The sequence below is a fragment of the Nannospalax galili genome, unplaced genomic scaffold (assembly GCF_000622305.1).
Source record: "Nannospalax galili isolate Female #2095 unplaced genomic scaffold, S.galili_v1.0 scaffold744, whole genome shotgun sequence".
Taxonomy (NCBI): domain Eukaryota; kingdom Metazoa; phylum Chordata; class Mammalia; order Rodentia; family Spalacidae; genus Nannospalax; species Nannospalax galili.
The window spans coordinates 1,535,274-1,552,324 of NW_008351509.1; the positions used below are offsets into that span (position 1 = coordinate 1,535,274).

At 49.4% G+C, this 17,051-nt stretch overlaps 1 protein-coding gene across 18 annotated transcripts in view; it reads left to right on the plus strand.

The window, feature by feature from the left end:
- Positions 1-17,051, plus strand: part of Mcf2l (MCF.2 cell line derived transforming sequence like) — a 173,613-nt gene that overhangs the window by 138,880 nt on the left and 17,682 nt on the right. For all 18 annotated transcript variants that reach the window (XM_008848408.2, XM_008848407.2, XM_008848413.2 and 15 more), the window contains 10 exons: positions 2,998-3,114; positions 3,726-3,875; positions 4,771-4,895; positions 6,421-6,535; positions 12,885-13,004; positions 13,424-13,615; positions 14,070-14,261; positions 14,931-15,090; positions 16,036-16,109; positions 16,338-16,414. In XM_008848408.2, coding sequence (XP_008846630.1) covers positions 2,998-3,114; positions 3,726-3,875; positions 4,771-4,895; positions 6,421-6,535; positions 12,885-13,004; positions 13,424-13,615; positions 14,070-14,261; positions 14,931-15,090; positions 16,036-16,109; positions 16,338-16,414 — 1,322 coding nt within the window. The remainder of the gene's footprint in view (positions 1-2,997; positions 3,115-3,725; positions 3,876-4,770; positions 4,896-6,420; positions 6,536-12,884; positions 13,005-13,423; positions 13,616-14,069; positions 14,262-14,930; positions 15,091-16,035; positions 16,110-16,337; positions 16,415-17,051) is intronic.

The following is a 17,051-nucleotide window of genomic DNA, read 5'->3' on the forward strand; positions in this document are numbered from 1 at the left end:
GCTTAAGTGCATTCTTGGCCTACAGTAACAATTGAATTCTTAAATGACTTCTCTTTTGTGGCTCTAAATAAAACCCCATAGGGCTTAGGAAGCTGCACTCTCCCTAAGCTCTGTCAGGGCAGCCCTAAGATTCTCCTCCCTGGAACCCTGCGCCACTCCTGCTGGTAGGCCATGCATGCAAGGCCACAGCCTTGGATGGGTCCCAGGTGAGCACTCCATTGGAGCACTGTGAGTCAGGGGACATTCATATGCCAGTGAGGGGTTATACCCCAGTGCATCAAGGGAAAAAAAGAGGGCAAGGAAAGAGGACATGGATGTTTCCTGGGTTCATGGAGGGGGCCCCAGCTGCCAGCCAGGCATGTGCTGGACCTAGGACTGGAACAGCTCAGCAGGGCAATCCCTACCTCATCTCCATGACTTCCCTAGCACGGGGCAGCCCCTCTCCCTGCCACTGGGAAAGGACCTGCCGAGTATTGCTGCATGCCCCTTAAAAAAGCAAGGTTTTGAGGGCTAGAGAGACAGCGCAGCAGTTAAAAGCACTTGCTCCTCTTGCAGTGGTCACAGATTCTGTTCCCAGCACCCACATGGTAGCTAACAACTTGCCGTAACTCCAGTTCCAGGGGAAATCTACGCCCTCTTCTGGCTTCTGCAGGCATTGCGTGTGTGTGGTATATATGCAGGCAAAAACACTCATGCACATAAAATTTTAGAATGTTTTTTATAATGGGCTGGAGAGATGGCTCAGTGGTTAAGAGCACTGGTTGCTCTTGCAGAGGACTCGGGTTCAGTTCCCAGCACCCACATGGCAGCTAACAACCATCTGTAACTCTGGTTCCAGGGAATGTGACACCCTCTTCTCACCTCCTCAGGCATTGCACACACGGATGCCCTTACATACTGGCAGTACACTCATACACATAAAATAATGACAATAATAAATTAAATATTTTTTGAAAAAAATAAAGAGAGCAGGAATACAGAGGCCAGTGCCAGGCTGTGCAACTCTCTAGCACCACCCAGATTGCTTTTGGAGATGGAAGAATCTGGTCAGCCAGCCACTGTCTGTAGTTTCTCAGTGTTTGGGTGGCAGACCCTCTCTTTTCTCCAATTGCCTAAAGCCACAGCCAATCCCTCATGACCGCTCCCCTGTCCTCTGTACCAAACAGGTTGGAACCTTTCTTTGAGCAGAACAAGGACCATGGTCCTGGGCCCTCCCACCCCACCCAGTCCTGCCTCCATAACAGTCCTGAAAATCAGAGTGATGACTAGGGAAGGAGTTCTACGTGGCCCAAGGCTTCAGGGAGGTGACGGTGGCTCTCTGAGAGTCATGCCTTGGTAGCTCTGGGAACAGCTAGACCCCAAGTCTGTGGGAAGATACTACACCCCATGTCTTGTGGCATCTCTTTCTGGATAGACCTTTCTTAGAGCAAGTTGAGGACAGAGTCACCAGGGCAGTACCTCACCTAACTAGAGGCTCAAGTCCCAACATTAAGAATATACAGAATCGCGTACTTGTATTTACTTCTTCGTCTCTGAGCCCAAGGGATGTTCACAGTGACATGTGTGTTCCCCACCTCCTATGATCTAATGACATCAGCATGCCTGAAGCCCTTCCCTACCTTCAGCAAACAAATCACACTAACAGCTGCCCTTACCTTTGGGCACATGACAAATAAGACTAAGATACCTGTCTCTATAGTCTCGTTTGTAAAACTGTACTGTCACATTATATTAGTGGGTGTCAAAAACAGTTTTACAGAAACCATTCTGGCATCTAAAGCTCACAAATCCATCTTAGATAATTATAGAATTATTGGAGGACTCTGCTTTCAGAAGGTGTTTGAGACCTCCATTGCTCTATGCTAACCTTAGGTCAAGAGAGTGATTTAGAGCATCCCTGGGTTGCACCTTTTCTGTTGTGGTGGGAAATGTGTACTAAGGTCAAGGAGAGAGGTAACATGTCTTCTTGGAGTGTCCAGTCCATCTTTGACTTACTGACCAAGAACCAGGGTTGTTTGGCAGCACGTAGATGATTTTCCTAGACGAACCAAGGATGAGCCAATTCTGTGAGAACCTGCTTTCCAGCTCAAACTGAGAATCTAACATGTTTTTAGCTATAGGTCATGCATCAGTTGAGACCCAGCATCTGCACTGCTAAGACTAACCTGGGTGGTTCCTTGCTGGGTGGCCATCTGGGGTGGGGCCTCCAGCAGCCCCAACTTCTACCCTCCAGCCACCCAGGAACATTTTCCCTATTGTAACAACCCAGGTTGTCTCCAGACATCCCCAGTGGAGAGCCCCCACTTTACAGTGACTCTGTTTAATAATACATGATGGCATCAAATAACATCTGCACTAACCTTCTGAGACCCATTTTGTAGTATCTGTCTGACAGCTTACAAAGGAAAGTCTATATTTTCATTTAAAACCAAGGGATAGAATGGTCTTAAAAATGGTCAGAGAGTTACAAAAAGACAGAGAAGAGTCCTGTGTGAAGAGCTTGACTGGCCACTGTGACCACAGCCTCACACAGAAAGTAGAGCCTCTCCGGAACTGTCAGTCACGCTGCTGAGATGGGAGGTCAACTCTGTGGTGCTAAATTGATCCTCAGCAGTACCTAAAAGAAGTTCCTGGAGTTCTCATCTGGAGCAAGCACAAACTTGACCTCTTTGGAAACAGAGCTCTATTCCCCTGGCATGCCTAGTGAGAGAAGGGCACTGACACCCATTGATGTTGTCTGTGCCTAACAGGTACCTGTCCGGGGTTTGTGCCCATCAGTGACTCCCTGTGTCCCCACCCTCACAGGGTGAGATCCATCATAATCTGCCCATTGTACAGATGAGGAAGCCGAGGCACAGTGTGAATAAACAACTTGCCTGGGGTCCAACAGTGGAAGGACAGTGCTGAGACCCACTCAAATTGGAAACCAGAGCCACCCAGGAGTCCAGGGTGAGATGCTGTAGGCAAGACCTTCTGATGATCCCCTTTCTCCTATAGGTCATGATGCTGAGCTCAGTGCCAGAACTACACGGCTACATTGATAAGTCACAGCTGACCGAGGACCTCGGGGGGACCCTGGACTACTGCCATTCCAGGTGGCTGTGCCACCGCACGGTGAGTGGGTCTGGGTGCTACATGCCCGTGTTCTCAAGAGTTCATCATTAACCCCGCAGAATTACTTTTGCATGACAGCACTGCCTTTTCAAAAAACATGTTCATCCAAGTTTCTTCTCCAAGAATGAGGAGATGGTCTCAGTGGACCTGAGTCATTGTAAAGAAATAACATGAGTAATAAGCTTGGGAGTGGCTTTCCCTGAGCTTGTGGAGAAAGAGAGAGAGAGAGAGAGAGAGAGAGAGAGAGAGAGAGAGAGAGAGAGAGAGAGAGAGAGAGAGAGAGAGAGAGAGAGAGAGAGAGAGAGAGAGAGAGCCAAACCCTACATTGTTGAGGTTTTCGATTTTTACATTGACAAGGAGGCAGAAGCAGAAACCCTGAGTGCAGAATGACCTTTGGTGCCAGGGACATTTGCAAAGCCTGCCTGGTATGTTTCTGAGGGAGCGTGAGGTTGAGACACTCGTGGGAAGGTACTTGTTGGCACACATGTGTCTGCAGGGCTTGGAGGCCACTCTCTCCTTTCCAAGGACAGTCCCAATGTGGTGTCAGCTTTCAGAGCTGCAGGCACAGGCTGTGTGCAGGGCTCTGTGACTGTGTTCTCCCTCCTCCTAAGGCGATCGAAAGCTTCGCCCTGATGGTGAAGCAGACAGCTCAGATGCTGCAGGCCTTCGGGACCGAGCTGGCCGAAACAGAACTGCCCAACGATGTCCAATCAACAAGCTCGGTGCTGAGCACACACACGGAGAAGAAGGACAAAGCAAAGGTAGGTACAGTGCACGTGGGGCTGAGGTGCAGAGTGTGCTAATTCCATCCCACACATAAGATGTGAGGTGAGTCTCCACAGGGTCGGACCAGAACTAAGTGGGTTTCAGGCCCAGGCTCCAAGAATTAACCATACCCCTTTTCAAAACCCCATTAGTGAGCCGTGTAAAACGTGTGTGTCTGTGGGTGGTGGACCTCTGCCTTGAAACCCCACTGGAATTCAGAGTCTGTGTAAAGCCAAGACCAGAGCAGCTGTCCCAGGATGTGAACTGTGCATGGCGCCAGGCAGCCACAGTGCCGCCAGACACAGCCTCTGCTGTTCCTCCCGGTTTCTCTCATCGGTCATGATGAAGCACTGGTTGAATTTCCTGCAGAAAATACCATTCTGCAGTGAGTTCACATTGCTTTCTGGGGTGCAGACACTCAACATCATTTGGCCAGTCCTTGATGGTTTTGACACAGCAGTGTCTGGGTGGCTAGAATTTGCTGTGTGTCCCAAGGACTGTGCCCTATCTGCCAGGCATGCCACTCATTCCCTAAAAATGGCCTTTTGCCAGCACAGCAAGGCTAACTACAAGAGAGGGACAGTTAGAAGGCCTGGTTTCTGGTTACTTTTTATCTTATCCCCATGCCCCAAGTGACCTGTAACCCTAGCTGCCTCCCTGCCGATTTACATATATATATAAAGTTTATATATTTTGTATATATAATATTTTTATTAATTCCTTGAGAATTTCATACATACATACAACATCCTCACTAGTTTTAAGTGTGCTGTGTGATCACATAGAAGAGATGGTTTATACCCACTGTCCCACGCTGGCCCCGCCTACTCAGTGTTGAGACCCGAGCCCAGCCGACTGGCTAAGATAGAAGCTTCTGTGCGTTTTCTGCAGGAGGATCTGCAGCTGGCACGGAAAGAGGGGAACAGCATCCTTGAGAGCCTCAGGGAGCCACTGGCTGAAAGCACTGCCCACAGTGTAAACCAAGACCAGCTGGACAATCAGGCCACAGTGCAGAGGTAAGGCCCGCACCCTCACCAAGGTGCTAGAACTCTGCAGGCACATGGCATTGTGAAATGCAAGACCATTAACCAAGGCAATTGCAACAGACCTCAGCAGCTGGCTTCTGGCCAGTCTCTCTCCCTAGGCTTAGAGTGGACCCCAGCCCCCATGCTGAGGAGGAAGACCCAACAACAGTTTCACAGACTGAGGGAAATATTTGGCGAGAGGCAGTAGCAGAGCCCCTTGGATTCATGTGGCTCCCACATCTCCAGTGAGTCCTTGTAGGCAGGAAAGCAGCCCTGGGTGTCTCTGCTCTGGCCTCCTGGGTTGAGGCTTGCATTTTCTTATCATAGTAAAGGATACTGTCTGTATATTTCTTGATGGGGCTGTGGAACACAGGACAATATGCCATCAGTTACTGTCCACCAGTGCCCCCTGGTGCTTTGGGATGTCCAGAGCTGCACCTGCCTCCTCCCTTTCTGTCCTTACCACACTGCAGGCTAGGTGAATGCCATCCCCAGCTCTTGAGTGAGAAGACAGGCTTGAAGGACCTTGGAGCTGAGTATGGATGGAGTTTTACCCAAAGACCCAGCAACAGGCAACCAGACCCACGACTCTCTGCTCTTACACAGATTTTTCCTACATAGCCGTGGTCACACACCAGGCAGACATGCTGTGTGTTGGAGACATGGGAGAGGCATGTAATGAGGGGCTCTGTGCTAGATGGGGTGCCCAAGGCCCACTAGCAGATCTAACCAGCTCCATAATGGGGACTTTGTTAACTCTCCTGAGACTCAGTTTCCTCATCTGCTAAATGAAGCCAATCCTAGCACATGCTATAGCTTGAAGAGGTAGGATGATGTAGTGCTGGTTTGTTCTGTGTGCAGCCCCAGCAAGAAGTGATCCCAGGGGTAAGTGCAGTGGTGACAAACACCAGCTCCAGACCTCCCAGCCATGGGCAGCAGACTGCTCTTTATCCTGCCCCAGAGTTGTCAACAGTAAGCCCAATGGCCTTTCAAAATTAGCAAATGTGGAGCTGGGGAAATAGCACAGTCAATAGTGCTTGCTTGCCATGCAGGAATGGGAACCTGCATTAGAATCTCCAGCTCCCATGTAAAAAGTTGGGTGTGGCAGTGCATTTTTGTAATCCCGGTACTGTGGAGGTGGACACAAGCAGGTTCCTGGAGCTCACTGGCCAGCCATTGTATTGGAATTGGCGAGCTCCAGGTTCAGTGAGAGACCCTGTCTCAAAAAAACAAGGTGGAAAGCAACCGAGAGGTGGACACCCAAAGTCAGCCCCCCCCCCAGACAGTTCTACTCCACTGTCAGTGTGATGCAGGGTGAGGAGCATAGGAGGGAAGCTCAAGCCCAGGGTCTTGTCTGAAGTCTGTCCCTCATGTCCTTCAGAATACTGAGAACCTTGGACATCAGTGCATGAGGTCAAGGGGTCCCAGGAAGACTTGTGGAGGAGCCAGGTCCTGCCTTCTGGGTACCCTGGCAGGCTCAGCCTGCATTACTCATACAGCCTTTCCTCTTTCTCAGGCTCCTGGCTCAGCTGAATGAAACGGAGGCCGCCTTTGACGAGTTCTGGGCAAAGCATCAGCAGAAGCTGGAACAGTGCCTGCAGCTGCGGCATTTTGAGCAGGGTTTCCGGGAGGTGAGTGGCCTGGGTTTGGGGGAGGTGATACCTTGCAAGAAGCAAGGAGAGTGGATCTGCCTGCTGTGTGTGTAAAGAAAGTGATTGTAACTTCTGTGAGGAACTGAGAAAGACTTTCCAGAGCAGGGAGAATCTTTTTAAATTGTCTTTTATTTATGTTTGTATGCATGTGTGTGTGTATGTGTATGGGTGATGTATGCACATGAGTGTTCGGGTGTCTTCCTCTAGCACACTCTCCACCTTATTGCCTTGAGAACAGGGTCTCTCACTGAACTGGAAGCTTGCTATTTAGGCTAGGCTGGCTGGCCAGAGAGGTCTCAGGATCCACCTGTTTCTTCCCACTAATGCTGAGATTACAGGCACACACAGCAGCACCAAGCTTTTTATGTGATGCACTGGGGATCTGAACTCAGGTCTTCACACTTACAGAGTAAGTGCTCTTATCTGAGCCATCTCCATAGCCCCTAGGAGGTATTTTAAATTAAACTTTTTATTTAGTGATAATTAGACATTCACATACAGTTGTATGAAATAATCCAGAGGTCCCTGTATCCTTCACCAATTTCCCCAGTGGTAACAAACCATAGCTCAACATTGCCACCCAGTAGGCACAGGGCACCCATCATCCCAGGACTCTCGGTCTGCCCTTTGCAGCCCCTCCCAGGTCCTCCCACATCCTCAGCCCCTGAGGACCACCGATCTCTTCTCCATTGTTACTCTGTGGCACTGAAGGACATGTAAGCCAGATACCACAGAAGTGTCTTTTTAGCAACTAGCTTTTTCACTCTGCCTAGTTCTCTGGACATCCTCCACTCAAGGGATGGTGAGTACCCACAGCTCCTTCTGTGTTTCCACAGCAGCCTGCTGTGAGGTTTCTGGATCCAGCTGTGAAAGGATATTGGTGTTTAGGGTTCTGCTATCACAGACAAAGATGCTGTAGACATTTGCATACATACAAGCTCTGTGTGGACGTAAATTTTCTCTCTCTGAAATGAGTGGTCACATGGAAATCATATGTTTGAATATTAAGAAGCTCCCAAACTGGGGCTAGGGAGATAGCTCAGTAGATAAAGCATTTGCTATACAAACATAAGGACTTCAGATCCCCAGAACCACATAAAAGCTGGGTGGATGAGGCGGCTGCTTATAATCCTACCACTCAAGAGGCAGAGACAGAGGACTCTGGAGCAAGGTGGCTAGCTGAACTCCATGAGCTCCAGGGTCAATGAGAGACTCTGCTTCAATAAATAAAGTGGAGAGAGATTGAGGAAGAAATCCAAAGTCAACTTCAGGCTTCCACATGTACATCCATGCACGTGTACCCTCATATACACATGTACTCACACACACAAACATGTATGCACACCACATAATAGACACATGCAAAAATAAGCTTCCAGACTGTTCCCAGAGTGGCCGTGACACTTAACATTCCACAGCAGTGTGAGTGACCCAGCTCCTCCACATACCCTCCCAAATCCAAGGTCCTTTCTGTGCTGTGCACACTCTCTGGTGGGCAGGTATGCTGCAGTCCTCACTGTACTGGTCACAAGGGATGTCACCTGTGCTTGGTGTGCTCACTTGCCTCAGGCATCCTTGATGAAATGCCTGTGTGTCTAAGGCCCATTTTCTAGCTGCATTATCTGATTTTGCGTTTGGGTTTTTTTTTTGTTTTTTTTTTGTTTTTTTTTTTCGGTCTTTTTGAGACAGGGTCTTCCTGTAGCCCCAACTGACCTGGAACACTCACTACATAGACCAGACTGGCCTTGAATTCACAGAGATCCTGCCTCTGCCTCCTGAGTGCTGGGATTAAAGGCGGGCACCACCATACCCAGCTTGCATTTTTATTTTTAAGTTTTGAGAGTTATATATAGGCCATAGGTGTCAGTGTTCCATCAGATATGTGTGGTGTGGATCTTCCTCAGTCTGCAGCTTGTCTTTTCCTCTCCTTTTTTGTGTGTACATGTAGTATATGTATATGTACATGTCTGTCTGTGTATGTTTATGTGGGTGTGTGATCAAGTATGCTGATGTGCATGTACGCATGTGCATGTGAACATGAAGGCCAGAGGTCGAAGTCAGTGTCTTCCTTGGTCATACTGTACCTTTATTTTTTTTGTCTATCTGTTAACCTGGAGCTCATTGATTGGGCTAGGCTGACTGGCTAATGAGCACCAGAGGTCCTCCTGTCTCTACCCCAACCCCTAGCAACAGAGTTATAGATGTAACCCACCATACCCGGTTTTTGTTTTGGGTTTTTTGTTTGTTTGTTTGTTTAACTTGGTACTAGGGATCCAAACTCTTGTAGGGCAAGCACTTTACCAATTGAGCCATCTCCACAGTCCCTCAGTTCTTTAAATATTAAAGTTGGTACTCTAAGAAATCCATGTGGGTCTAGATGTTTCAGGGACTTTCAAGTGATGAATGAGCATCCATGGCCGTTCTGAGGCTGTGGAAAGTGGCAACACACTGAGTGAGCTGTGGTGTGCTGTCAGGACCTGGTCCCCCCCTCTACTTCATCCTGAGTGAGCTGTGGTGTGCTGTGAGGACCTGGTCCCCTCCTCTGCTTCATCCTGAGTGAGCTGTGGTGTGCTGTCAGGACCTGGTCCCCTCCTCTGCTTCATCCTGAGTGAGCTGTGGTGTGCTGTCAGGACCTGGTCCCCTACTCTGCTTCATCCTGAGTGAGCTGTGGTGTGCTGTGAGGATCTGGTCCCCCCCTCTACTTCATCCTGAGTGAGCTGTGGTGTGCTGTCAGGATATGGTCCCCCCCTCTACTTCATCCTGAGTGAGCTGTGGTGTGCTGTGAGGACCTGGTACCCTCCTCTGCTTCATCCTGAGTGAGCTGTGGTGTGCTGTGAGGACCTGGTCCCCTCCTCTGCTTCATCCTGAGTGAGCTGTGGTGTGCTGTGAGGACCTGGTCCCCTCCTCTGCTTCATCCTGAGTGAGCTGTGGTGTGCTGTCAGGACCTGGTCCCCTCCTCTGCTTCATCCTGAGTGAGCTGTGGTGTGCTGTGAGGACCTGGTCCCCTCCTCTGCTTCATCCTGAGTGAGCTGTGTGTCCAGCTTTGTTTCTGGTCTTGCTCTTGGTTTTTTCTGTCTGTGGGGTCTGTAGTAATGGTCTGTGTGTTCGTTGCTGATGTTGACACTTTGAATCTTCTCTCCTTTTTTCCTTGTCGGTATTTGCTAGAGATTTATCGATGTTTATCTTTTCACAATGCAGAGCACTAACCACTATACAATCCCAGTGTGCCACTTGAAAAGTAAGAGTTTATCTTTTCAAAGAACCAGCAATTTGTTTTTGTTGGTTTTCTAGGTCATTTTCTGTTTTTAATTTAATTGATTTCTAGACCTATCTCTTACTGTTTATTTCTACTGATGGCTTTGGATTAATTCTAGTCTTTTTCTAGGTTCTTGAGGTGGGAGCCTGCATTAGCTACTTGAGAATATTCTTCTTTAATAATACACTTATTTATTTAGTTTTTTGGAAACAGGGTCTCTCACTCTATATGTAGTTCAGGCTGTCCTGGAATGTACTGTGTAAACCAGGCTGGTCTCAAACCCATGGTGAGAGCCTCTTGCCTTAGCCTCCCAAGTACTAGGACTGCAGGTATGAGCCACCACACCAAGCTTATTATTAATATCCACATTTAATAAGAATGCTATCAGTTTTCCTCCCATCACTCTTTTAACTGTGTCCCACAAATTTTGATACACTGTATCTTCATTTTTAGTTAATTTAATGTTTAAAATGTTTTCCTGGGGCTGGAGAGATGGCTCAGCAGTTAAGAACACTGTTTGTTCTTGCAGAAGACCCGGGTTCGAATCCCAGAACCCACATGGCAGCTAAAAACTGTCCCTAACTCCAGTCCCAGGGGATCCAACAGCTTCTTCTGACCTCCGCGTGCATTGCACGACACAGGTGCACTTACCTGCACGCAGGCAATACACACATACACATAAAAAAAAAAATGTTTTCCTTGAAGCCTGCACTCTGTGGCTCACTTAGAAGCACTGTGTGTTTGGTTTCCCAGTGTTCAGAATTTCCTGTTGTCTTTCTGCTCTTGCTTTTGGCTTGGACTCACTGTAGTCAGAGAACGTGCTCTGTCCCCATGCTCTGCTCTTCTGCATTCACTGGCATTTGTCCTGTCGCCCAGATGTGTCCTGTCTTGGATCTGGTTCTCAGGCTCTAGGAAGGCAGCTGTGTCAGCCATTATATGGACTCCTTTGTAAATGTCTGTTGGACTCTGTGGGTTGACAGTACTGAGTTCCTCCACTTCTTAGCTACCCTTCCCTCTAGCTGGTGCATTGTTGCTAAGAGGGACCATGATGTTCCAGTTACACTTGTAGCCTTGTCTGTCAGTTTCTTTTGCTGCTCTGGTGGTAGATGTGCACAGGACTGCAGTGTGTTATCATTACATGACATCCCTCTTTGTGTCTGTAACCTGTGCTCCAAAATGTGCCTCACTGCTGTTCATCTGGCTTCTTCCACTCTCCCCATGGGTGCGTGTGTGGCACGTTCTTTACCCGCTCCCCATTCCAATGTTTGAAGTTTCTTATAGATGCATAGCATTGGATCATGCTTTAATCCATTCCACTGTGCATTTCTTTGAATTGGTACATTAGATTGTTTATAATTCATGCAATCACTGATTCATTTGGGGCTCAAATATGCTGTTTTATTTTTGTGTTTTCTGTTTGTGATCTTTCAGGTTTTCCTTCCTCTGTTTTCTTTTTCCTGCCTTTCTTTGATTACTTGGAGACATATATATTGTCTTTTTGAGACAGGGTTTCCCTGTAGCCCCAGCTGGCCTGGAACTCACTCTGTAAACTAGGCTGGCCTTGAACTCACAGAGATCCATCTGCCTCTGCCGCCTGACTGCTGGGACTAAAGGCGTGTGCCACCACACCCAGCTACTTGGATTTTTTTTTCATTTTCTGTAGCGTGTTGCATTTATGTCACCATGTGGGGATTTCTGTGGTTACAATATGATTTTGAAGTATGTAGTACATCATGTTACCATATACAAATAGCACATAACACACATGTGTACATGTTGGTGTAGAGAGAGGCAGTCTTACACATGTCACTTATCTGTATTTGTAATAAAATTACTTTAAATGTTTCCTCTGCATGCATTCTCTTCAACCATGAAATGTAGTTGTTTTATTCGCTGTGGCCTTTCTTCTCAGCTGAGGCCCCAGGACTGCGTCCTCTGTAATTTCTTTCCCTTTGGTTTGAATATGTCCTAGAATTATTCTATTAAGGCAGGTCTGTTGGCCATGGGGGCTCAGGCCTAGTAGAGACCCCAGCACCAGGCAGTGACCCTGTGTTTAGTAAGGATGTAGACCACTCCTTAAGGGAGCTTTAGCCCTATTGTCAGCTGTCTACCCTTGGTGAGGAAATCCTCCTAGCAGCTCCCTAGAGTCTCAGGCCATAGAAACACCCAGAAGTGTGATCCAAGGCCTGAGTCCTGTGTTTCACTTGCCTCCCTCTGTCCCTGTAGCACCTCCAGCTGTCCCATATAGTTGCCTCACCCAGCATTGTATGTTCAGAGGGCCAGAGCTGGGTGTCCCACTCTGGGCATTGGCCAACAGCCTACCCTCTTTCCTGAGGCTTAGGAAAGCCAGAGCTGTCCTAGATCATGGCACACGTAGATCCCAATCTCCACTCCCACACCCAGAGTTTCACTCTAGTGTAGGAGGTCAGGGAGAGACCCCAAGGTTGGGAAGGAACATTAGGTCAGGAAGAAAATGGTGCAGAGCCATGGATAGAAGAACTGAGGTAATTCCCAGGAACCTTCACTGAGACACTGTGTGTTAGCTGTGAGCGCTGTCAGAAAGGTGTAGAGAAAGCAGCCTCCCCATTCTCTGTGCCTCTGGCAGTGGCTCAAGCACGGGCAGAACCCGTGGGACTGCCTGAACCATAACCCAGACTGGCATGGTGTTTAAAAATCACTTACCTGAAACCCTTTGTCCCCCTGCCAATGGCAGAACTATGAGATTTCCAGAGTTCCTACCAAGCTGGAAAGTGAGCCAGAGAGTCCTCCTGCCATGCCCAGACCAGGGGACCAGGGCAGCATGGCTGCTTCCCAACACTTACCCTATCATCATCCCTTCAGCTTTCAGTACCCTGAGCAGCAGCCAGGCTGAGACAAAGAGAAGGACAAGCTTAGTTGGCAAGGCCATGGGGAAGGCCAACATCCCAAGAGGCTCTGTGGGCCTGAGTGGTTTGGCTTAACCCTGGAGGCCCTCATCACCTTGCTACTGTCAGAATCGCCATCCCTCACCCCTTCAGGCATGGGACCCTGCATGAAGCATGGGTGTTCTGAGCCAGTCCTCCTCTGTTGCAGGTCAAAACTACCTTGGATACCATGTCCCACAAGATAGCCACCTTCACTGACGTTGGTAACAGCCTGGCACATGTGCAACACCTGCTGAAGGACCTGGCCAGCTTCGAAGAGAAGTCTAGCGTGAGAGTTGGGTGTGGATGGGTGGCAGGGGATGGTGGCCACAGCATCACCTGGCTATGCTAAAGGCATAGGACCTGAGCTTTTCACCTAACGAAAAGCTCCCATGTTCCCAAGAGGTGTTACGGTCAGGGTACAGGTACCCAAATTGCCTTCCTCCATCTCAGGCACACACCCTGGACTTAAAAAAAACAACAACAACAAAAAAAAAAAACACATGCTTCTTCTGGGACAGATCTATCTAGTACTTTTCTGATCGCCAAGAACTTTGGCCCCAAAATTGCTTGGGAATTTGATGGCCTCGGCCACTGAAGTCCACAGACTCCACATCCATCCTCCTCCTCCAGGAAAGACACCCCAGGACTAGGCTCCCTGTCTGCTTCTCTACACAGGCCTGAACTGACTCTCATTCTGTCTCATAGGTGGCTGTAGACAGGGCCCGAGCCCTGTCACTGGAGGGTCAGCAGCTGATTGAGAACAAGCACTATGCTGTGGACTCCATCCACCCTAAGTGTGAGGAGCTCCAGCACCTCTGCGATCACTTCACCGCTGAGATCAGCAGGAGGAGAGGCTTGCTCAGCAAGTCCCTGGAGCTACACAGCCTCTTGGAGACGGTAGGAAACCCAGCCAGACTTGCAGAACTAGCAGAGGAAACCAACCACTGTCCCTTACCAGGGAGGGGTTTGCTGAGCTGATCAATTCCTAACTGAGCAATCAAAATGCCCTCCCCTTCTCGATGCTCTGTCCCATCCACTCAAGAGTATTGGTCCCGATGGACTTGCTTGCCCCAGTAATGATTCATGGAAGGGCCCTGAACTTGGTCTCCCTATTGGTCCCACTATACTCTGCCCATCTCTCCTGTGGTGAGTCCAGCCCCAGGAACCCAGGCAGCTCTACAGTACACATTCCCTTAAGGCATCCTTTGGCTTAGTGGCAGAGCACCTCGTATTCTGCAGATGCATCAGTCAAGAGGTGGGATGTAGGGAATATAAGGCTCCAGCAGGCAATGCACACAGGGAAAGGATGGGATGGCAGACCCCACAGCTGACAGCCAGCTTTTATTTACAGTCCATGAAGTGGTGCGATGAGGGCATCTTCCTGCTGGCCTCGCAACCTGTGGACAAGTGTCAGTCCCAGGATGGTGCTGAGGCAGCCCTCCAGGAGATCGAGAAATTTTTGGAGACTGGTGCAGAAAATAAGATTCAAGAACTCAATAAAATTTACAAGGAATATGAGTGCATCCTCAACCAGGACCTACTGGTAATACCGACTTGGGCTTCTATCTATGGTCTGGTGGCCCGGGGAACTGGGGACTGGGGACATTCCCAGAATGTTTCAAAGAACCCTTTTTTGAGGTGTTGGGATTGAACCTGGGGCTCCACACATACTAGGCAAGACCCCATCACTAAGCTATATCCCCAAACCTAGAAGAACCCTTTGACTCATCACTAGGAAATGGGGGTTGCTAGGGGAAAGTGCAGAGGTGTGAAACATCAGACTCAGCCTTTCCTCCATTGTAGAAGTTATTCCCACACCACCTACACACCAACACCCACTGAAATGGGTCTGCCTTTGTGAGGTGGCATTCACTGGAACCCTGATACCATGGTGCCTCTGATTTTGCAGCAAAGATGGGCCTCTCCTAGCCTCCAGTCAGCTGCCTTAACTCCACCTCTGGGGCAACAGGAGGAAATTAATCCCCCTTCCACAGCTGACCCTTCAGAGCTGTAGAGCTGACTCCCCATCCTGCTACAGAGTTTCACATGGCTTTCACTGTGTGACCAGAGCTGATACAGTGCAGGGCACATTCATGGACATTTCTCAGGGATATTAGGCAGGGAAGCTGTGCCCGCTGACACTGTGTGACAGAATGTTTTCAGTGACTGACACTGACATATGCAAAGCATCTTAGTAGCCGTGTCATTTCAGGAACACGTGCAAAAGGTCTTTCAGAAGCAAGAAAGTATGCAAGAGATGTTCCACCGCAGGCAGGCCAGCCTGAAGAAGCTGGCGGCCAAGCAGACACGGCCTGTGCAGCCCGTGGCCCCACGGCCAGAGGCACTCACCAAATCACCCTGCCCCTCCCCAGGTATGCATGGCCACCTCATCCTGGACAACCTGGTGGCCTCTACTGAGGACTTGGCACATCTGAGAGAGCCACACATGTCAAGTCCTGTTGGCACACCTTTTTCCCTTCCTACCATCCAGCCCCAGTTCACAGTCAACAGTCTGCAGTCCAGGGTTCGTTCTGGCCTGTCACCTGTTTTTATTAATAAAGTTTTATTGGGACTCAGCCTCAGTCTGTCCAAGTTATCAAAAGTCCCTGCTTTTACACTTTGGCCACAGCAGACTTGGGTCCTTTCAGCTGAATCCTTGTGCCCACAGAGCTGCAAACATTGGCCAACCAGTGAGGAAAGAGCCTCAGTTGTTTCCTCGGGCCCGCCCCTTCTTAACTCGATGCTGTTGCCAGAATTGTGTTGCTGGATCAGCTCTGACCTCTGCCCAAGTCCTCTAGGCTGTCACTAGCTATGGAACCATGTCCTCAGGCCCTAGTCGCTACAAGGATACCGTGGTCTGCTCACCTTCAACATTGTTGAGACACCCCTGCCCTCTCCCTCCATTGGGAACACCTTTTTCCCTTCCACACTAGGACAGGAAACCCAGAGATGAGTAGGCTTGGGAACCTCTGCATTGCCCAGGGGAAGCCACAAATGCCCTGGAGAGCTACCCCCATGCCTCCAAACCTGTCAGGTGGAAGACAGGCTGCTTTCTGGTCTGCAGGGAGACCTTCCAGGCTATCATCAGCTTCTTCCCTCTTGCCCACTGTCTCCCTGTTAGTTTGAGCTGTTCCCATCTCAGCAGCTATGGAGGTTCCAATCAGTAGTCCCTCAGGTGACTCCCTGTCCCTCGCCCATCCCACCACCCCTTTCCACCCTCTTTATTGCTATCATCCTTTCTTCCCTTTCTTTTTTTGTACTGGTACACTTCTCTCTCTGACAGAGCTAACGTCCTTCCCTGCCTCTTTCCAAATCAGGCTCCTGGAGAGGATCTGAGAACTCTAGCTCTGAGGGCAGTGCACTCCGTAGAGGGCCCTACAGGAGAGCCAAGGTGAGGCATATGTCACAATGACCCCCCATGGCCCTGTCCTGGTGTCCACAGCCTTGGCTTCTTGGTGAACCACCTTGGTTTCCTCCTTGTATCTGGCTCTGGTTATCCATATGGTCCATCTCTGGGTTCGCTGGCCTCTGGTCCATCTGCCTTCCCTCCTCAGACTCTATTCCTGATGGGAAATGAGGCTGGGTAATCAGTACTTGAGGCATGCTGTTCTCTCCTCAGAGTGAAATGAGTGAGACCCGGCAGGGCCGTGCCAGCTCCACAGGGGACGAGGAGGAGAGCCTAGCCATCCTGCGCAGGTGGGTGGCCATACCTCCAACTAAGCTGTGTGGCTGAGAGTGTCTGGGTATCAGTGACTCAAGGATAGAAGCTAGCACTTCTACCCTAGTGTGCAGAGCAGAAAGGAAGCCAACACCATGTATATACTGACTGTGAACACACGTATGTGGGCTGTGGGATATACAGACACCTAGTACACATACCCATTTGGCTGGACTGGGACAGCAATACATCTGAGCCCTTCCTGGGATCACCTGTTACTTTTCCTGTGGAGATTACCTTCTGCTGGACAGGGACACATATCTCTCACAAAGGCACCTTCAGGATGATAGGTGTAAGCTATGACATACTCAAGATCTGCACTCAGAACACACCCACCAAGACCTGCCTGTCCATCTTCCTCCAGCTGAGTCCCTTCACTCCATGAAGTCCTTGACCAGCACTGAGGCCAAGCAATGTGGACCGAAGAGGTTAAAATTACAAAATACCCAGGGGATGTGTCAGTCAGGAGCTAGGGTCATGGCATCAGGGATGGAAAGAACTATCAACCCTGCTCTGTCTCCATTCTTTATATTTTCCCTGAGCAAGTCTGCAGTAAATGCTTGGACCTGGTTCCTTCGAGCATCTTAATCCAAGGTTAAGAGTGAAGAAGTGGCT